The 23051-nt window shown below is 41.6% G+C and overlaps 1 protein-coding gene across 2 annotated transcripts in view; it reads left to right on the top strand.

The window, feature by feature from the left end:
* The window catches only part of MSANTD1 (Myb/SANT DNA binding domain containing 1), a 68248-nt gene that overhangs the window by 35822 nt on the left and 9375 nt on the right, over positions 1 to 23051 (top strand). Inside the window, exons 1-3 of one of the 2 annotated variants that reach the window (XM_045017511.1) lie at positions 737 to 835; positions 953 to 1217; positions 13753 to 14037. In XM_045017511.1, the coding sequence (XP_044873446.1) occupies positions 964 to 1217; positions 13753 to 14037 (539 nt within the window). In that variant the 5' untranslated portion in view covers positions 737 to 835; positions 953 to 963. Of the gene's footprint in view, positions 1 to 736; positions 836 to 952; positions 1218 to 13752; positions 14038 to 23051 lie in introns of those variants that run through there. The other variant, XM_045017512.1, reaches the window with a different exon arrangement.

Raw genomic sequence — 23051 nt, 5'->3', positions numbered from 1 at the left:
TGAATAATCCTTTTAGGTTCTCCATAAAGCGAGTGAAATGCCTCTGCTACAGTCCTGAGGCAGCACACAGGCTGCATAAAATAGCATAAATAGCATCTAAATTACTTGGAATACAAAATACACATACAGTTATAGATACTTACAAAAGGCAAATTCATATTGACAGGACTACAATATGTGCTTAGCAGCAGGAAAGCATCTTAGGAAAAAAAGTGGCTTTATATTTTTTTTGTATATATATATATAAACGTGTGTGTAAGTAATAAACACTGAAAAGCTATTTTTGTGTTTTCCTAAAAAACAATGCAGGCACTTTTTTAAGGAGACTGGCTGCATTTATTGTTTTGTAGATATACAGATATATTTTCATAAAGGTGTGTGAAGCTTTTTACAAAAAATCTGTGTAAAAAGCGCTGTGTGTGTGTGTGTGTACATGGCCTCAGTCCTTGCAACCTCCTAGAGAGTCTGTCAAGGCACAACTTAAAAGCTCATTCAGGCAACCAGGACCCCCTGCTAGCAGATTGTCTGCCTAAAAGGTAAGAGAAAGCTAAAAAGAAGTAGAAACTTAAAAGTAGCTTCTCAAAGACTGCATAGATCTTTTTTTGTTAAACCTAAAGTGTTTAAAAGCTTTAATATTGATGGCCTGTCAACTTTGTCCTGATTCTTTGGCTTTCAGTTAAAAGGTTTTTGTTGTTGTAGCTTATGCAGTTGCTCTGTTGCTATGGAAACGTGACATCAAAATGACGTTTCTCTGTTTAAAAGCTTTTAACTAAATTCCTGCCTGTCAGATGTAGGCCCCATTTTGTGCACTCAAGCTTCAAGCTGTTGCAAAAAGGTTTCATATGTTCTGTTGTCATTCAAATTCTTTATCCACATATGCATGTCTTGCACTACAAAAACCTAAACTAAAAACTCAATCTATATTAAGTGTCCTCTTTTAAAACCCTTTTAGGTCAATCAGCAATGGCTGCAGCAGAAATTCCCAGTTACATTGTTTCTTCTCAGACTGAGAAACACAGAAGGGCCAGAAACTGGACTGATGCAGAAATGAGAGGTTTAATGCTGGTTTGGGAAGAATTTTTTGATGAACTGAAACAAACTAAAAGGAATGCCAAAGTTTATGAGAAAATGGCTAACAAACTCTTTGAAATGACTGGAGAAATTCGCCACGGAGAGGAAATAAAGATAAAAATTACAAATATGACATTCCAGTACAGGTAAGCTTCAGTTAATTCTTTTTATTTTGAGAGATTTTAGCAGGGACGACGCAGAGTTATTTGCCTTTCAGAAAAAGTCTCATACAGGAAATCTATAGATAAAAGGTTAAAGATTGTTCATATCGCTTTTAAAAATCTCTCCTGCCATTACTATTATATCTTTATTATTTTCCCTCTCATTTATTTTCAAACCCTGGCACAAGTTTGTTTCTTTATAGTTAACTAATGGTGCTATGAAATATTGGAATGAAAATGTATTTGGTGTTAAAACAGATTTTCTTGTTTAGAGGACTGATAATGTTAGCTTGTCAGCAGTTCCTGGCAGTTAAACTGCTGCAGTTTGAAGTGGCCAGTTAGAATCAGTTACAAGTAAAAGTTCAAATACAAAATAATTTATTTAGGAATGAAGTTCCCAATTTTTGGCATTGCAAGTTGAAGGGTAATACTTCACAGGGCCAAAAATAATTGGATGTCTTATTACTGAGTGACACACATTGCTATAAGCAGCTCTAGCGAAACAACTATTATATCTGCAGAGAGAGAATCAATGTCCTCTGTAAATACTGCTCTAAGAGAGTGGGGGAAGGGGGGAGAGGTGTCTAGAACATGATAAAGACGGGGCAATGTCAGTCATGAGGGAAAGTTGGCTTGAAAGATTGAGACATTCACACATTTGTTGTTTAGAAAAAATTAGATCTTAGCAGAAATATTTGCATATATCTGCTTTAAAAAAAAATCTTGTCGCTGAGAGATACAAACTGCCACATACTGGAAATCCTGAGTGGTCATTTAGTTATGTGTTTGTGATGCAAGAAAATCAGATCTGTGATTCTTTTACTTCATCTCCATGCAAAGCTAGTATTAATAATAAAAGAGGTTATTACAGCAGCAGATCATGTTAAAATTGCTTGCTTGTTTTGGGGTGGGAGGCACACTTGCTGTATTTCATGCAGACATCACTCATCAAATAGAAAACTAGGGTGAATGCTGTAAGCCCCTTTAACTTTGAATTTTCCCTTTCTCAGTTTGTCAAACCCGTTAATATTGTCTTTAAGGTATTTTCTGTAATACCAAAGCTGGTATTTTATACTCAGCACTTAACATCTTCAAAGTGCTTTACAAACATCTACTTAATCCTCACAACACCTCTCTGAGGAAGGTAAGAAAGTATTATCCCTCACCATTTTACAGATAGGGAGAGTGGAACCTAGGTAATTATTTCCCCAAGGTTACAAAGCAAGTCACCCTCAAACCCAGAATTAGAACTCAGTAGTTCTTGACTACCAGGCCTTTGCTTAGTTCACTAAATCATGAAGCCTCTCTGCTAACAAATTCATCCCATTGTACCTAGGTTTTACAGGTGTCCAGAAATACTCCATGATATTTCGAGTACTGTAATGGCTATGTGCAGTGGTTGTTTCTGTAAGCCTTTGTTCTGAATTTTCTTTCTGTTATTATCAATCACACAGTCTCAATTTTTTCTAATTAATATGTTCTGTTAAGCAGCGTTGGGAGGGGAGGGAGTAAAATATATAAACTATAGAGGAAAATTTACTTTTTCATTCCTGTATGTTTTCATTAACTTCCAGAAGCACTTTCAATGCATGCTGCCATGTTGTGAGGTGTATCAAAATGCACTGAGCTGCAATGCTCATTAAGATGCCAATTTTGGGGAGCTTGAAGACTTCCCTGTGTTGGCATGTTACTGTTTTAATATATTATGGAGTCAGAAATACACTTATAAATGTCAGATTTTTTTTTGTTGTATAATGGAGACTTAATTTCCTAATATTATTTGAAGACAATGTAATGTAAAGTAAACAGACAAGCAAAAGAGATTACTCCCAATTTGTTGTGTTTTCTAATTATTTTTCATTAATATGTGGAGATGGGAAACATTACAGTGGACCTACTGGCTACCACTCTGCTGTCTGCTTTGCTTTTGGACACCTGAGTTTCAATTCATGTTATGGGTGTCTGGAGGATACTTGGAGATCACGTCATGCATCACGTTTCGGTGCACTGTGGTGTGAACTGAAATGGAGGGCACGGAAAGTGTGAAAAATGCTCTGTATTCAGATAGTATTTTGTAACAAGTATATAGAGTTGTTAAAATTGATCTACAAGTATTTAGCAAAAATAGCAGGATAACCAGGTCATTTAGCATCTTAATTATTATTATTTCCCTCCACCATCCCAGTCACAAATTGCAGACTTTTATTTCATGAAATATCTGTCTATCATCTGTCTGTGGTATTACTAGGGTGCTTATCACCATAATAATAGTTTGCCAGTGATGTTACCATCAAAAGGAATCAGGTTAGAGCATGGAGCCAGAAAATGCTGCTGTTTATCCACATGTTACAAATTCAGAAAGAAAAATATTACTCCCTCCCCAAAAAACCAAACCAAAACAACTCTACAATGTAAAAAGGCAGCCACTTACCTGAGCACCTCTGCTGGTTCTACGATAAAGGCATATTTAATGGTGAATGTGATGTCGCTGGTGCACTGCGTGCTGGGACATCTCATGGAGCGGGTAATGGTGACTTGCAGCTTCAGGGATCTAAAATGGAAAATAGGTAAATTTGTACTTAATAATCCTCTTACATATTTATCATAATGCCTTTCAACCTGAAGGATTCCATAGCACTTTATGGCTGACCCTGCAAAAGTTGCTACTGAATGTAGTACTCATGGTTCTCAATGGAAGTCTTTGTTCATTATGCAGCAGCGGTCTAAAAAGCAGACAAAATGCTAGAATGCATAAGGAGTAGGTTTTAAAAATAATACTACAATATAATAATTTTGTTATATAAATCAATGGTAAGCCCTTCCCTTGAAAAGAATTCCAGATGGGGAAATACTGAAAAGTTTGCGACTTTTTAGTTTAAAGAGGAGACAAATCAATAAAAGGCAACATGACAGAGGCATGCAAAGTAACAAATGGTATAGAGAACGTAAACCATGTGCTCCTCTTTCCCCTTTCTCTATAATAACAAAGTTATTCAATAAAATTTAAAACCAATTAAAGAAGATACTTTTTACAAAGCACATAATTGGCAGGTGGAACTCATTGCAACTAGATATCATTGAGACCAAGAGCTAAGTAGTTTTTTTTTTTTTTTTTTAAGATTAGACATTTTGTAAGGATAATGAGAACACCGGTCATTTAAATTAGATATAATTTTAAAAACATATAAAGTATATAAATATTCATGCACCATGAATTGTCTGGGGCTAGGAAGAAACTTTCCCTATGAGCAGTCTATTCCACAATTGTCCACTAAGAGGTTTCTTGCATCTTCCGGTGAAGCATTTAGTATTGGCCATTGTCAGAAATAGGAGATTGGAATAGATGGTCTGATCTGGTAGGCAGTTTATCTGCTATTATGAATAGTCCCAGTGACTTCATGGTAATAAGCACCTTGCCTAAAATAAATGTTTGCCTGTCTGCAATACATAAAGGAATCACTTCATTCACCACAGCAACCAAAGGCCTAACCTACATGAAAAATTTAGTGCAGATGCAGCTGGGCAAAATCCTACTATATGAAAAAGTGCAATGGAAACTTAAGTATCTAGTTAGGGCAGATAGGACTCTGGTTTTTAATGTTCTGTGTGAAAGGCATCTGTGCAGTAAACTGCATGTGCTCCCATTTATCTATCTTGGTAGGTGAAGGGCTGAGGCCTGGTCTACACTAGACATTTAAACCGAATTTAGCAGCGTTAAACCAATTTAACCCTGCACCCGTCCACACAATGAGGCCCTTTATATCGATATAAAGGGCTCTTTAAACCGGTTTCTGTACTCCTCCCCGACGAGAGGAGTAGCGCTGAAATCGGTATTGCCATGTCGGATTAGGGTTAGTGTGGCCGCAAATTGACGGTATTGGCCTCCAGGAGCACCATTGTGACCGCTCTGGAAAGCCATCTGAACTCGGATGCACTGGCCAGGTAGACAGGAAAAGCCCCGCAAACTTTTGAATTTCATTTCCTGTTTGCCCAGCGTGGAGCTTTGATCAGCACGGGTGGAGATGCAGTCCCAAATCCAAAAAGAGCTCCAGCATGGACCGTACGGGAGATACTGGATCTGATCGCTGTATGGGGAGACAAATCTGTTGTATCAGAGCTCCGTTACAGAAGACGAAATGACAAAACATTTGAAAAAATCTCCAGGCTATGATAGACAGAGGCCACAGCAGGGACTCAGCACAGTGCTGTGTGAGAAGCGTAACGGAAAGCCAAAGAATCAAATGGACGCTCATGGAGGGAGGGAGGGGGGACTGAGGACTCCAGCTATCCCACAGTCCCCGCAGTCTCCGAAAAGCATTTGCATTCTTGGCTGGGCTCCAAGTGCCTGAAGGGTCAAAAACATTTTCCCGGGTGTTTCAGGGTGTATGTCGTCAATTTACACCCTTCCTTCCCCCCGAAAGAAAAGGGAAAAAATCGTTTCTCGCCTTTTTTCAGTGTCACGCTATGTCTACTGCATGCTGCTGGTAGACGGGGTGCTGGAGCGCTAAACAGCAGCATCCTCTCCTCTCCCCTCCCCAGTGGCAGACGGTACAGTGCAGGACTGGTATCCATCCTCGTCATCAGCTCGGTGAGGTCGGCCAGGGGCACCTGGGTAAAAATAGGAATGACTCCTGGTCATTCCCAGCAGATGGTACAGAATGGCTGGTAACCGTCCTCATCATAGCAACTGGGGGCTGAGCTCTATCAGCCCCCCCCTCCCCCATCATGTCTAAAGAAAAGATTCTGTACTGCCTGGACTATCATAGCAGCGGAAGGCTGGTCTCCTCTCCCCCCCTACCCTTTAATGTCCTGCCTGGACTATCATAGCAGCTGGAGGCTTCCTCCCCCTCATTTTATCTCACTAAAAAGTCTGTGTTTCTTATTCCTGCATTCTTTATTACTTCATCACACAAATGGGGGGACACTGCCACGGTAGCCCAGGAGGGTTGCGGGAGGAGGGAAGCAACGGGTGGGGTTGTTGCAGGGGCACCCCCTAGAATGGCATGCAGCTCATTTCTGCGGGATCTCTGGGGCTCTGACACGGAGCGGCTGTGCTCTCTGGTTCTCTAGTACACTTGCCCCATATTCTAGGCTGGACTGACTCTATTTTTAGACAAAACATAGGAAGGGAATGACCCAGGGAGTCATTCCCATTTTTGCCTATGCGCCCCCGGCCGACCTCAGCGAGGCCAGCCAGAAGCACCCATGATAGCAGCAGACGGTATAGAACGACTGATAACCGTCATCTCATCGCCAATTTACAATGGCAGACGGTGCAGTATGACTGGTAACCATCTCTGCTATCTTGCAAAGGCAAATGAATGCTGCCGTGTAGCAGTGCAGTACTGCATCTGTCAGCAGCATCCAGTACACACATGGTGACAGTGACAAAAGGCAAAATGGGCTCCATGATTGCCATGCTATGGCGTCTGCCAGGGCAATCCAGGAAAAAAGGGTGCGAAATGATTGTCTGCCGTTGCTTTCCCAGAGGAAGGGTTGAGTGACGACATTTACCCAGAATCATCTGCGACACTGTTTTTGCATTGGGATCTCAACCCAGAATTCCAATGAGCAGGGGAGACTGCGGGAACTATGGGATAGCTACGGGATAGCTACCCACAGTGCAATGCTCCGGAAATCGACACTAGCCTTGGTACATGGACGCACACCGCCGAATTAATGTGCTTAGTGTGGCCGCGTGCACTCGACTTTATACAATCTGTTTTACAAAACCGGTTTATGTAAAATCGGAATAATCCCATAGTGTAGACATACCCTGAGTCAAGCGTGCTGGAATTGAAAGTTAAGGTTTCTGATAGATGAGTATCAAAAGTTCTGCTTACATTACTAAGTCATCTCCTGCAGTTTAGAATCGCTTAGAATATGTCCTGAAGTTCTTTCTACTGTGTTGGCTACTTGGGCATTCAGCACCCACAAACCTACAATTAATCCTTCTAAAAGAAAATACATTCCTAGCATCACTAATATATTGACCTTAATGTGTGCCAACGTATAGTATTAGAGAGACAAGGGTTTGTGAGGTAATATCTTTTGTTGGACCAACTTCTGTTGGTGAAAGAGACAAGCTTTAGAGCTATTATTATTATTTTACTATTGATATAATGATTATAGAATATGCACACTAAACAATATGATAGTTCTGACTAATTCCTTTTGATGCTTTAAAAATAAAGGCTGTGTGAATGCAAATTAATCATTTTTTTGAAACCAGCTCCTCTCTCCTTCCCCCCAAAATTTGTGGAAACAAGATGCAACTGTTACATTTTAATTTGAATTGCAGTCAATTAATGTTAATCAATGGTAAATTTGAATCAGTCTCATTATCTGAATTATAGGTTATTTTTTTAAATTTTCATGTGTACATGATAGCAATTAAACGTAGTACCTTGTGTAATTCTTCACCATATTCCATGATATTAAATGACTGGAATCTTTGACCTTTGCTGCAGCAAATGACCAAAGATAAGTTCAGCCAAATTACTGCAGAAAGTTAAATTTGAATATTTTACCAGCTTTCTCTTCGGTTTCAATAATTCATAGCAGACTCACAATTTAAGTATTGTGCTTTCCTACATGTTTCTCTCCCGTGTCATTGATTTGTGCACGAACAGTGTTATTTATTATTTATTTTGAAAGCTTTTTTCAAAAACCCCAGGAGATGAAGCTTGTTTCCATTCCTCCAGGCTGTAGTAATATCAAACAAATACAATAATAATAATAATTAATAAGTTAATAATACCCCCACAACCTAGCAATAGTGTGTTGAACAGAGAGAGTAAAAAAATGAAGTTATAGATTATATGAATTTGTTCTAAGTGGTCATGGTCTTTAAAAACTCGCTCTAAAATTTAATGTTTTCATAATTTTATTTTAAAACTCATGAAATTGCTGGATTAATTGATATAGAGAATACAGTCCTAGTTATCCACAAAACAGGCAATATAAGTTCAATTTGCTCCACCAATGTGCCTCAACCCAGATGACAGAAGGTCCTGGAAAGTGGTTAATTAGATCTCAGTGCTCATTCAGTTGTTGATTCTTCTGTAATAACATGGCCAACAAGATTGCCAGTTGTGGTGGTAATGTTTTTTTGTACCTTGAATTTCTGTCCACTGGGAACTGGACTGAGATCACTAACTCATTTGAGATCATTTTCAGTGACTTCTGATCTGGGCTGGATTTAAATTAGTGTCTTAGAGATGAAAAAATCTGTATCTTATTAAATAGTTTCTGAGCCTATTTAAGTTTATATAAGTGTAAGAGGGGAATGGTCCTGCTCTTGTGGGGAACTTTCCTGGCTTCTGCACTACCTCTGTGGAATCGGATAGTGAAAGGATCTGAGGCCTCACTCCAGCTCCCTTTACCCAAATGCCTGCCTGACCTTGAAGACTCCTCTTCCACTTTTCCATGTGGCAGAGTCCTTGTAACCCTGATAAGGTGGTCCCAGGATTCCTGGGAGGCTTAAGCCCCAGTCTTGTCATGGCCACTTAGGACAGGGGCTAGGGTGTCCCCAGTCCGGAGTACTCTCTCCACAATGGCCACTACCCTGGCCCACTGAGCACTACATTAAGTTCAAACCAAATGCAATTTATTAAAGAGCAAGACAGTAATAAAAATAAGGAAAAAATTAGACAGGTTAAAGGAAACAAGTAATCCTGCCCTGTTGGCATGGGGAAACCACAAACAGCAGTCTCTGGGATATGAGGGAAGTTCATAGTCTATTCTTCACATCTCCCAGGCCTCCTCCTCAAGCAGTGGCTGTGCTGCGGTGACACTGTGGGTCAGACACCTGCTCTGGCAGTTGCCACACATCCTCAGTCTCTAGCTGGCAGGAACCCTTCTCCCCAGCATCGGCCCTCCCAACGGGGTCATGGTCCCCCTCCAAGTCGAGCCTGAAAGACCTCTTGTTTGACGATATCTCCTTGCACTGGGCCCTCTGCCTAGGGTCCCCCCTCACTCTTCCCAGCTGCTCACTGCACTTGGCTCCGGTGTTACTTGTGGCACAGAGGGCGTTCACTCCTCAGCTCTGGGCCCACAGCTCCCCACTATAACTGTCAGCACGGCTGGTCTGCGCTGCCCTGGCTCTGGACTGCTCTGGCTCTGTGCTGCTGCATTAATTTTTGCTTATTGCCCGTGACCTGTCCGTGATTTTTACTAAAAAATATCCATGACAAAATCTGAGCCTTATTCATGGGTCCTATCACCCCTCTACTGCCTCTGGGTTAGACTAAGTAGGTACGTGATAACACACTATACTAGCATTACTCTGGTCCTGTCCATTTCTAAAGAATTTAATATTTCATTAAAAAGAATCTTGCGTTTAGTTGCAAAGAAAACCCTCCAATGACTTGATCATATGTTGACTCACCAAGTTGGGAGATAGTAGCAGTGAGCTTAATTCGTCCCTGCTGTTGATTTCAATTGAGCTACGTTAGGGATAAATGTGGTCTGATAGAGGTTAGAGGCCTCAGCTGTCCCACTCTTCTACTTAGACTCCACTTCCAATCTCAGCAAAAGATTCTAAACTGAAACCAGTGATGACCATTTAATACTAACATTCTTAGCTATTTTACTGTTGATCATTTTATCAGAAAGCTTTTGTGGAGCAGAGTTAGAACATAAGAACAACCATATTGAGTCAGACCAAAGGTCCATCTAGCCTAGTATCCTGTCTTCCAACAGTGGCCAATGCCAGGTGTCCCAGAGGGAATGAACAGAACAGGTAATCATCAAGTGATCCATCCCCGGTCGCCCATTCCCAGCTTCTGGCAAAATCATAATAATGGACAACTGTGATACAGGGGGAGTAATTTGAGTGCTGTTGAGGAGACAGAGTTGGAATAAAATGCTATTGTTGTACACAATGCAGCCTTTGTTTGCCTCTATAGGCCATATTCCCACTTCTTTTCCGTGGTTCTGGACTCCCCCTCCCTATCTTTTTCTCTCCCCTCAGTATCATCCCTGTGTCTTTCTCCACCCCAGAGTCCAGACTCCATCAGCTTCACTGCTGCCCCTTTTAAGTAAGCAGAGTGCTCTGGCCCAGTTTGCAGTGGGGATCAATATTCCCAGTCTGTTGCTGAAGTAAGCAGCAATGGCAGCAAGACATCCACACACTGCATTTAGAGTGAGAGGAGTGTTCGGACACCTATTTAGTTCTGAATAATAGCATCCTCTAGCAGCGGATGGACAAATCTGTGGATATTTCTTCAAAAGTGTGATAGCACTACATAAAGGGAGGGCCATGGTACACAGCTGAACTTAAGCATAAAGAATAAAATCCTGACATATTTACTCAAGCAAAACTCCTGCTCCCTTTAATGGGAATTTTGCTGGAGTAAGGATGTGAGATTTAGGTCAAAATCATAATAATGGATGACTGTGATACAGGAGGAGTAATTTAAGTACTGTTGTAGAGACAAAGAGCCTGATGACATCTGAAAGCAGAGCAGTAGTTGTCAAAGAATCTGAATCAGAACAGAATAGTCCTGCCCTTAAACATCTCTACTCAATCAGAAAGAGCCCAGTGTTCCTAATTTAGACTTGGAAGTTCAATAAACAGCAGCTCCCACCGAAAACCCACATTTTAATTATAGTCTTTATTTAGTGTTAAGATTGTAGTTTATTGATAATACAATTTGAGATGTTCTGCATTAAAACAATAAAATCTGAGGACATTAGGCCTTGCCAATACTGTAACTTACATGGGGAAACCCTTGTGAAGTATGTAGAGGTGTACAGTGTGTACCTAGCAATGTATGGCAATAGAAGAAAAATACTTTTATTGCAAAGAATTTGAACAACTAAACAAAAAAGTATTTGGTATTAAGTTGATAATTTATGGTCTATCCTATAGCTAGATATTGTGTAACGAAGAAGCCATGCTATAACATTGTGTTAATGATATGATCTGATTGTGAAATCACAGCAACAGTTTTGACTGCATAGAGAGAATAAGAATACAGACTGTACTGTGTAAGCTTTGCTATGCATTGCTATAATATGCAGCTCACCTGTAGCTGGAAAAGCTGCTCAGACCTTGAAAGTTCAGAGAAGAACACTAACTACTTAAAAACCCAAACAAACTAATTTGTTGTTCTTAACTAAGTTCCCTCCCACCAGTAGTTGTCACTTCATCCTAGTCTGCTAGCCACATGCTGGACCATTGGAAAGGAAGAACTTCAGTTTTTCCACACTCACATCTCTATTTGTCACTATTGTTATCATGTTGTTAAAGTTTTATTTTCCTCTAATGGTCCTAGTGGCAGCTGAAGCAGTGGGTGTTGTATCTTTCTACCAGCAGATGGACCCAGCAAAAAGCGTGTTGTGGTATTCCCCAAGAAAAGGACTGTACCCGCTATCCAAGCCCAGTACTTTTCCTGTTTCCAGACGGTGGAAATCTCTTTCTGTTTGGCAGAACCAGCCTGGAATTCAATTAAAAATATACAAAAACAGCATTTTAAAATTGTTTTTATTAGTTAAATTAAACAACTTTAAATGTACTGGAAACATATTTTTCAGGTTGGTCTGAAGCAAACAGGATGAAATTCAATAAGGACAAATGCAAGAAGGAACAATCAATTGCACATATACAAAATGGGAAATGACTGCCTAGGGAGGAGTACTGCGGAAAGGTATCTGGAGGTCATAGTGGATCACAAGCTACATATGAGTCAACAGTGTAACACTGTTGCAAAAAAAAAAAAAAGCAAACATCATTCTGGGATTTGTTAGCAGGAGTGTTGTAAGCAAAACAAAAGAAGTAATTCTTCCGCTCTACTCCACGCTAGTGGGGTTTCCAAAAGTGCGTAACTAGGGTAGGTGCCTGATTCCCATTGAAATCAATGGGAATTAAAGAAATAATCAACATAGGCATTTTTGAAAAACCCTTTAGACAGCTGCATCTTTATCTGCATCTTTAGATGCCTAAATCTGAAAATCTGGCCTCACATCCTTCATATTTTTAGAATTAGTAGATCTTTTCTTCCACCTGGCTTTTATTAATAGATTGGAAGAGGAAACAAGCATTTGTGCTTCTTCAACTTCCAATCAGTTTCTCCTTTAAATGACTAGTCCAAATGAAGGAAATATTCTCTCTCCGATTTCTATCTTAACTGAAACTAAAAATAATTAAAGCAAAAGTTTGTTTGCACAACAGAAACTAAAAGTACATAATTTGGAAAATGTAAATACCAACATTAGGTCCATCATAAACACTGAGAACAATATGGATACTTAGTAATGCAGCACATGACATTGAGACATATTTTAAAGCTTGATTTTGATCAAAGAAATTAAAGATGTTTCTGCCCTGATTCTGTATATAATTAAAAAATCAGCACCCTTTAATTCATTAAAATTTGAGGCAGGCTCACTGATATTTTTATTTATATAAATGATTTAAATGGATTATAGTGAGTTTAGGCCTTAAGATAGTGTCATAATTTCAAATTTAATTTTAAACAGATTTATTTAAAAAGTCATTTAATTTAGATTCTAAAAATCTGATTTAAATAATATTCAAGTATGTGTGTGTATGTGTGTAATATATATATTAAAGCATTTTTTATATCCACTTTGGGCATTATGATGATCATCATAGCCATTTCGAACTTTCCAGCATCTTCAGATCCTCCTCCTCCAGATTCCCCTGCCACTTTATCTAAGGGAGAATTTTCATTATCTGTTAGAGTAAAGCCTATGACATAGTTGGTCAGTTCTAATTCCATTTACAGAGGGATGGGGTACTCTCACTAGCCCCGTGGTCTCCAACCTTTTTACGCACAAGATCACTTTTTGAATTTAAGTGCAGCCTAGGATCTGCCCCTCTCTGCAGGCACTGCCCCGCAGCTCCCATTGGCTGCAGTTCCCTGTTCCTGGCCAATGGGAGCTGCAGGGGTGGTGCTTGTAGGCAGGAGCAGCGTGCGGAGACCCCTAGCTCTCCTTCCCCCGGGGCCTCAGGGGTGTGCTGGCCACTTCTGGGAGTGGCATGGGGCCAGGGCAAGCAGGGAGCCTGCCTTAGCCCCACTGCACCGCCAAACTTTTAGTGTCCAGAGAGCATGATCAACTGGCAGAGGCTCCAGGTGACCATTGCATTAGCTCTTATTAAAATATGCTGTTTTAAACCCTGATCAGATTTGTCATTTTGTAAGAGGGAACAAACAGCACTGTTATAACAAGCGTATTCATTATTAATTATTTTAATGGATTCTCTTCATTAGTAGAAGCTGTTATTTTTTAGTACTGGTATTGAACTCAACTTGGGGCAATGTGCACCTTTTCACCACTGGATGAAATCACGAAAATAAACTGATGATCTCACTTGATATCAAAGGCCAAAAACTGCTATCTAATTTTATTCTTATTAAGGATTTTTAGTTTGCCTGTAAAATGATCAGAGTTATCTTTTGTGACTGAAACAGATTTTTGAGATAGAGATTTAAGATCTGTATGAAATGCTTGTTTCTGTGTTATCAGACCTTTCTCTTGTATGCCTTTTCAGGAAATTAAAATGCATGACTGATAGTGAAACCGTCGCACCTGACTGGCCTTATTACAAAACCATTGATAGAATCCTGTCTAAAGTAACAGACCACAGTGATGTGAAAATGCATGAAAGTCAGCAACCAGGCCCTTCTACATCACAGACTGAGGCCTCGCAGTCTCCATCAGCTAAGTCTACACCTCTGTATTTGCCATATAACCAGTTTACGTATGAAGGAAGGGAAGAATGTTTTGAAGATGAACATTCAGAGAGCTCATCAAGCTTACTTTCTTATAAGTTGAGGTGGAATTTTTTATTTTCCTTTCTCATATTTCATACATTAGACTAGTTCCGTTGTGTAATTGGAAAACTCTAGAATGTTTACATTAATCACTCTTGACATTGCTTTTCTTAAGTCACAAGTGAGATGAGTTTGCTGGTCTTTACCTAAACAGCTAGACTAAGGGTTTCGTTTTTGTTTATGTTTGTCTACTGGGCACGTTAGCACCACAAAATGCCATGCAATATTGTCAAAATTTAGTATGGGTCCCTCTGCTTATGAGAAGCATAGCATTTCTACCAAGGTAGGAGTGGCCCAGACTAGTACTACAGTACATACGTATAACAATGTAGGAATTATTACATGTTTCTTAGCTGCATTTTGCCTTGCTCTAGCCATTGCTATTACCTTCAGTATGAGTATGAAATTTCAATAGAGTCAACTATTATTAAAGTGTGTGTGTGTGTGAGAGAGTGCGCGTGCTTTAAAAATGCAAATCAAGTATTTGTTCAGACTGGATGAAATTATCAGTTATGCTTCAGTTTTCCAATAAGCATCTTTTAAAGTGCATTGCAGCCACTTTTAAATATAATTAAATAATATGAGGAATGCAAACATGGTTTTCCATTGGTGATAACATTTGAATCCCCTGGACAGCATGATTTCAGCCTAAAGCAGTGTTGTAGACATGACTCACATTTCAGACTTCACTGCTCTCAGTTTTCATCCCAAAAATGTGGTGGAAATAAGAACTGATTGCAGTCTTCTGTCAGAAGAAAATATTAAGTTCATCGTAGAGATCCTTATCATGAGTCTGTGCAATACAAAGGTTTTATGGATAACAGTAAAATTACAAATCAGTCATGCAATCATGAAACTGCTGAACTAGAATAAAAACCACACAAACTAGTCTGGATTAATGGGCTTTCAGGCCCACATTTAAGTAGTTTGAGAGCTGAGGGAGTAGAGCTGAGACTACTTCTTTCAATGAGTTTAGCTGTCCCCAAGCAGCTGATGATTTTAAATGTATTTCCTGTTTGCAAGTATTTACAAAGTAATTTCTGTGAATAACTCTTGGTCTGTAGCCATATATCAATTCACAAGTAATTCTTGTACAATTAGCAGTTCATTGTAATTATTTGATGTCTGATATTCAAACTTCTTGACTGGATCAGCATAACTCCTAGAATCATGTTTCTTTTTGCAAACTGAAAATTTGATTTCTGCAAATATTCTTTAATAAAATAAAATTCACTGTGTCTACAAACACATCTACCTCTAAACGCAATCACTAGAATATTTGCGCGCGCGCGCACACACACACACACACACAAATAATGTTTAAGGTATTCATCCATCTCACTTGAGGAAAATCTGCATGATGTTTCCACCTTGGACTGCCAGCAGCTAAAAGAGATATTTGTGATAGGTATTACAGCCTTTTGTATCTGGGAATAGAATGACTTTCATTTTGCACTAGAAGTATTTTTGGGTGGGTTTTAAGAGCATAATGTAAAAGATGCAGCTATGTGAAAGGGAGTCATGAAAGAAATGGTTACTTATTGTAACTATGGTTCTTTGAGATATGATGCCAACATGTATTCCACTTAGGTATGTGCTTGCCCAGCACATTGGAATAGGATAAATTTGCCTAGCAGTACCCACAGAGGGGCGGCACTTGCATCTTGTGGCCATAACTCCTCCTTTGGCTATGTGATGTAGTGCCGCCCTGCCCCTCCCCCAGTTCCTTCTCACCAAACGCCCAGACACAAGACTCCAATGCAGAGGAGATGGAGGGTGGGTCATGGAATACACATCTGATTCAAAGAACACGTTACAGTAAGTAACAGTTTCTTCTTCTTCAAGTAGATGCAAACGTGTATTCCACTCACAAGAAGTATTCCTCGCCAGGAAATAGCGCTTGTAGTCTACCTAAATAAAGACTGCAGGCCCACAGTTCTAAAGCTTGCATCCGCCCTGGGAGATGTGGTTATGGCGTAATGGTTTGTGAATGTATGTATCAATGACCACACAGCAGCCCTGCAAATGTCCAATATGGAAATGTCACTGAGGCATGCTATGAATGTTCCTTGCGCCCTCGTAGAATGAACTCACATCTGCTGAGGGAGCATAGCCGAGGCTATTTCATATGCATTTTTGATTCAGGATGTTATCCATTTGGAGATCCTCTTCAAAGAGACCATATGACCCTTCATGTGATCTGCACATGACACAAACAAATGAGGTAAAGCATAAAACGGTCCAGATGTCCAGATAAAAGATGTCCGTCACTGGACATCTAAGGTATGGAGATGCTGCTCCTCCAGAGATGAGTGTGGCTTAAAAGAGAACACAGGTAAATATACCATGTGGTTCAAATGAAACTGAGAGACCACTTTAGACAAAAATTGTGAGTGAATCATAGAGTCACCTTGTCTTTGGAAAATTGTGTATAAGGAGGCTCTGCTATAAGAGCCTGCAGCGCACTCACTCTCCTTGCAGAGGTTATCGCTTCCAGGAATGCAGTTTTCTGACACAAAACAGAAAGGGACTAGCCTCCAGGGGCATGAGCAGAGATCCCAATAAGGATGCTAGGACTGAGTTAAGGTTCCCACAGAGTAACCGTCTCTCAGACTGGGTGTATGTAGACAAAGGAGCCCTTTTAAGAATCTTCTTACCATGACATTGTAGAAGACTGATTTTTTTCCCCTGAATGGGAGGATGAAATGCCATTATCGCTGCCAGATGCACTTTCAATGAACTAAACACAAGCCCCAACAACTGAAGGTACAGCAGGTACTCCAAAATGTCCTGGATAGAGGCCAGTATTGGTTGGCTTCTGTTGGCTTAATGACCACACAGCAAATCATTTCCATTTAGCTGGATAGGCTGTCCTAGTGGATGCTTTTCTACTGTTAAGGAGGACCTGTTGGACAGCTGCCAACCACTGCTCTTCCTTCTCATTCAGCAATACAGCAGACACACTGTGAGATGCAGGGAGCTGAGTGCAGGATGCAAGGCATGCGTTGGTTCTGAGTGAGTAAGTTGGGATGGGGAGGAAGTGGTATGGGAGGCTGAATAGAGAGTGTGAAAAGGTCGGAGAACGAGCACTGTCTTGGCCATGCTGGGGTGATGAGAATGAGCATGGCCCGATCGGCCTTGAGCTTGAGGATGACCTGAGGTATGATCAGGATTGGGGGAAAGACATACAGGACAGCCAACTGCCAGATGAAGTGGAAAGCATCAGCCAGGGAGCCTGTACTTGAGGCCCTCTTAAGAGCAGAACAGATGATGTTTCCTGTTGTCTCTTGTAGCAAACAGGTTGATCATTGGGATGCCCCAAGCAGTGAAGATGACCCAAAGGTCATTTGTCTTCAGGGACCATTCGTGACTCAGGGAAAAATACCTGCTGAGATGGTCTGTGAGATCATTCTGAACCCCAGGCAATTGAATGGCTATCGGAGAAATGTTCTCCTTGATGCAGAACTGCAACAGCCTGATCGCCTCTAGGCATAGCAACCCAGAGTGTGCTCCCCTTTTGTTTGTTTGTTCACGTAGTGCATCGTAGTGGTATTGTCAGTAAGTATGTGAACTACTTGAATCTGTGACATAGTACCAAAAAGCTTGACATACATTATAGATGGTCCAAAGCTCCAGCACAGTTTGGATGTATCTGAGGCCTCCTGTTCCAATCACCATCCCTGTACTTTCAGTGACCCCAGGTGCACCTCACAATCTATCAGGGAGGCATTGGTAATAAGTGACTTGGTTGGCGAGGGCAGGACAAAGGAAATGCCTTGGCAAACATTCTCTGGACGCATCCAGAATGGCAGGGAGTCCAGGACCAGTGAAGGAAGACGAACCAGTTAGTTTAGAGGATGAAAAACAGGATGGTAGACTGTCCTGAGCCACATTTGAAGGGGGCAAAGATGCAACCTTGCAAATTGGATCACCTGCATGAAAGCAGACATGTGGTCCAAGGCCTCAGATACATCCAAACTGTCATGGAAGGCTAAGACTGCAGACTACGGCAAAGACGGTGAATTCTCTGAAAATGGTTGGTGGGCAAAAATTTTCTAGATGTCATGGACTCTAACAGGGCCCCAATAAGTTCAATTTTTGAGTGTGGGCTAAGGTTGACTTTCTGGTGTTCAGGATTGAGACCCAGATGGTCAAGAAAGCACAGCGTGGTGCCAACATGAGTAAAAACTTTGTCTCTGGATCTGTCTCTCAGTAACCAGTTGTCCAGATGTGAATTCCCTTCTTCCTGAGATATGCCATAACAACAATGACCGTGCATTCAGTAAAAACCTGGGGGCTGAGGAGAGGCCAAATGGGAGCACTGTGTACTCAAAGTGGTATTCTGCCACAATTAATCAAAAGAACTTTCTGTGGCTCAGCAAAATCATGACATGAAAGTAGTTGTCCTGAAGGTCCAGAGCAGCAAACCAGTCATTCTGAGGCAATGCAGGAAGAACAGTCGACAGAGTGACCACTGGGAACCTCCATGTAGCTGATATATTTGTAGAGGCTGTGAAGGTCGAGGATGGGTATTACCCCTCCCTTGTGTTTGGGTATCAGGAGTAGAAGCCGTGACCCCGGTGTTCTGGTGGAACCTCCTCCACTGCTCCCAAAGCCAGCAGAAAATGGACCTGCTCAAGGAACAGTATCCAGGGGGCTTTTGAAGAGGGAGGGGAAGCGGGTGTGGAGAGGAACTGGATGGCATAACCCAATCTGATGGTGCTTAGGAACCAGCTGTCAGTGGTGATCGAGCCCCAAGCATTGTGAAAGTGCGCCAGCTTGTCCCCAGTGGGGCGAGATGAGAAGGGAGGAGCAATGACTGGAACAGTGCTCTAGGCCACGGAGTCAAAGTGCATGCTTGAAGGGTGCCGGGGGAAGTCATGTGGACTGGCCGAACCCCAAGTCCAACTGATTTCTGATCTCTCTCTCTTTCTGGGGTAGTCTGGTGCCTCGGAGGAGGAAAAGGCTGACCAAATGGGCACTGAGGACAATATTGCTGCTGCTGTGGAAAACAATAGTGGCGCCTCTATACTCTTTTTTAATGTGACCGCTCAGTAATCAGGCAGTAGGATTCCAAGATGCTGGGTTGCCATGGAACTGATGCCCTGTGATAATAAATCCAGAGTGAATTGTAGTGGTAGTGGTGGGGCTGCAGACAGGTCTGAAAAAACAAGGTTGTCTGGGCCAGTGCAGTGTGGTCAAAATGATTGTAGGTTGTTGTTGCTGCGACTGTTGTATCTTGCGTGTTATCATGGGAAAAGGAGGGGATGCAAATAGAAGAGCCTTTGGCCACATGTAGGAGAAGATGTCAATTCTCCTGGCCCAAAGATCTCTGCTCCTGCTATAGAAGTTATTTGTATTGATGTTGGAGCTGGATGCAAAGAAATCCCATATTAGTTTCCAAAAAAAAAGGAATGGACTATGTGGTTGACCTCCCTCTGGTGGAGACATCACACCCCTTGGACTGCTCTTCTGTGGCCGAGGGCAATCTTCCATGGAATTCAGTTTCTCTTTGATATGCATGGTTCGAATGTTTCTCTCGGCCTAACTGAAAAAGGTTATGGTTTCCATTTGTAACAAGCATGACTGTGTGCCCCCTTGTCCATTCATGTATGTCATGGCAGTGGTATTGTCTGTGAATACAAATATGTATCTGGAGTTTAAAGTGGGAAGGAGTGCCTGAAGGGCTAGAGAAATCACTCGCAGTTCCAAATTATTAATGGTTTAATGAAATTCTGTCCCTGACCACTGACCTTGTACTATATGTTGGGTTCTGTGAACTCCCATCCCCTCAAACTAGTATCCATCATTATGGTGTCCCTCTTCGGATGTAACCACCATCTGAGAGACCATTTACTGTGGAAGGAAGTCTTACAGAGAGTAGGGGAGCTCAATATGTAGAAGTGTGTCGAAGAAAAACTAAGTTCTCGCTTTTTGTTTGGGTACAGCAAAATCAAATACTTTATTACTTTCTCTAGTGATCACAAGAGGGAGAGAGTGTCATAGGAAACTGGGTTGCCCCTTGTCCCGGACAGATCTCTCTCAATTAGTAAACAATCATAGCAATCATTTATACCTTTGTTACAGACAATGGCTAGCAATCCTGGAGACATTAAAGGAAAACATTTGCATTTGTTTATACATAAGCCTATTCGCTATCTTATTTGTCTTCAATACTAGAACAAAAACAAGACTGCATTTTACAAGGTCGTAATGACTTTTCACACAATTCACTCTGTACCACATTATCTTATTTCTACATATCTCACAGCATTAGGGTCACAGCCAGTCTAACTCATGCTAACTTAGCTAACATACATTTAAGATCCTTTCAAATCCTTGTTAATTATTTCTTGGCCTCCACAAGTGTAAACAATTTAAATGAAAATTTGCCCATGAGGGTAGGTATTGCATGAAAACGAATATAGTACTATGTAGTAGTAAGTCCCTCATGCAGGAGTGAGAGCTGTGAAGGATCTTGTATGTTTGCTCCATAATCCATGCCTGCCTATCTCTGGAGAGGAAAGCCCAGAGTGTGGTGTTCAGTAAAACCCTTAGGTGTTCTATGGTCTGTGTAGGGATGATCTGGCTTTTCTTCAGATTGATTATAAACCCATGCTGTTGAAAGGTATGTACTATCAATTGAGCATCCCTGACTGACTTCTGTAGGGAAGGGACTCTTACAGGATAACATCAATATGTAGAGATGCCACTATTACCAGCAGGACCCTTGTGAATACTGTGGGGGTGGTGGCATGCCAAAAAGAAGGGCATTGTATGGCATGTGCACAGTGTACTATGCAAACTGGAGGTACTGTCTGTGGGTTGGAAAGATGGGGGTGAGGAGATATGTGCACATCAAGTTCATGGAGGTTAGGAAATTCCCCTGTGTGGTGGCTGCCAGGGTGGACTAAGCAGTCTCCTTTTGGACTTGTGAGAGTGGATTGACTTGTTGAGTCTTTAAATCTAGAACAGCTTCTTGATTATTGAGAGAGAAGAAATCTGGGGCAGAAGGCCCTTCTGAGTTCTATGGCATAACTCTGGAAATGATGTCTCTCCCAAATCTGTCTGTGGTGGAGGCAAACCAGGTGAGAACAAAAAGAGATAGATGACTTCACAGGGAAAGGTTGTGGAGCCATTGATTATTCTTAAGAGCATTCGTGGAGAAGGTGTGTCAGAGTTTATTGGAGCTGGCTTTCCCCCAACTATACTTAGATAATCTGTTGTGTCTCGAACCATATCTGTATGAAGCTGCATAACCTTGAATGGGCTGCCTAGAGTGAAAAGGGTTAAAAACTCTTCTGAGTTAGTTAGGGGAGCTCAATATGAGGAGAGGAGGAGGAGACACTTTTTGGGGGGTTTGTCCTGTGATTTGGAGCAGGTCTTTCTATTGGTTCCCTGACACATTTTCCCTCCGAGGACATGAAAACCGAAACCTATTCTGTGGAAATATCTTCCTTCCATGTCAGTGGCCAATTCCTCCCACTGACATGGACACCCTCTTGCCACTGCATTGGACACCATTGATCAGGCGGAGAACCTGAAAGCATCTGAATATGTTAGAGATTTTCTTTGAGGAGCCCAATCCTTTGGATCTTTTCATTTTTTTGGGAATGTCTGAGAGGACTCAATATAAGCAAGTACTGCTCGGGCAAAAATAGGTGGCTGTTGCTGAGGCACTAAGTGGTACTGTGGCCACTTCATAGCCTCTGCAGACAACTGATTCCACCTTCTGTCAGTAGGAAGCCCTCTTCGGTGGGGAGGACAGTGTCCTTGATGAGAGTTGACAAGACTGCATCCATTTTAGGTAAAACCACCAAGAACACTTTTTGACTGGTGGAAGTTATAGATTTTTGCTCTTTCTGTCAGACTCTTTGACTTAGCCGGGTTTTCCCATTCCGCTTTTACAGCCTTAAGGTGTAAGGCCAGGATGAGAATGTAAGTCTCAGTTGTAGAGTTGACTGGAACTTATTTATGGGTATTTTGACTCTTTGACATCCTCCTCATCCTCCTTTTTTTTTACTCTCTTTGGCTGAGTATCAAGGAAGATAACCAATAAGGCAATTGCTTTTCTCAGAATCGACTTATAAAACTGTTCAGGGAAAAAGAGTTCCTGGTGATCCTCTTGGATTTCCTTCACCTCAGATTCTTTATTATCTGCTTTCTAGTCCCTTTTTTCCACCACCTGGACACCAGGGAGAAGGATGGGGAAATGGATGAAGGGTGGCCTGTATGTTTGTCTCCTCCTGTGCCCGTTTCTTCTGTGGGATGAGGGCCCTAAGATGGCTGCTGCTGATGCTCTGCCAAGAGCCTGTTCTAAAATGGCTGCCTGGCTCCAAAATGGCCACATCAACCCCACTGTAAAGGGAGGAAGGGGCAGTGGTAGAATATTGGTTTTGTTGTGACACTGTTGGTTCTTGGGACCCCTGAGGGTCAGAGGGGATGCAGCATGGCCTGTGGCAGAATAAGGGAGGTCCCTGGCTATATGCGATGCCCCTTGCCATGGTGCTTTGTCTGCTGGATGGGTGACTGGACCCCAAGGAGTTACTCTGAGCCAGTTCTGTTGGCTGGAGCTCCTGGATCCTCCATGGTCTGTCCTCCTGGAATGGGACATCTGGTGATGCATCCAGTCTGCATCAGTGGCCATGGAGTGAGCTCCTGGTGGCCAGGGCACTTTTGTCAGTGTTTTGTCTTTCTGGACCCCTTGTCTGTCCACAGCTGCCACCATGCTGTCCTGTTGGGGTGGGCTGGTGGCCTGCTTTCTAATCATGGTATCACCAAGGTTGAGGATACAAAAGGAACACTTTCCCTTTTAATAAATTTTAATGTATTTTAAAGGTGCTGAGCACAGGGTACTGACCCGGCCCTTTCCCTTCTTTTTTGCTTTTTCATCCATTGCAGGAGCTAATTTGAGAGAAGGAGCTTGGTAAAAAGTTCCCACAAATGCCCAAGCCCTGTAGAGTAAATTTAAATGACCTTTAAAAAGCTAGTAACCCCAAACTAAAAGAGTGGAGAG

Source organism: Mauremys mutica, chromosome 5, assembly GCF_020497125.1.
Source record: "Mauremys mutica isolate MM-2020 ecotype Southern chromosome 5, ASM2049712v1, whole genome shotgun sequence".
In the NCBI taxonomy this organism is placed as follows: domain Eukaryota; kingdom Metazoa; phylum Chordata; order Testudines; family Geoemydidae; genus Mauremys; species Mauremys mutica.
The sequence above is the reverse complement of the archived record's forward strand: the minus strand, read 5'-3'. Positions and strand labels throughout refer to the sequence as shown.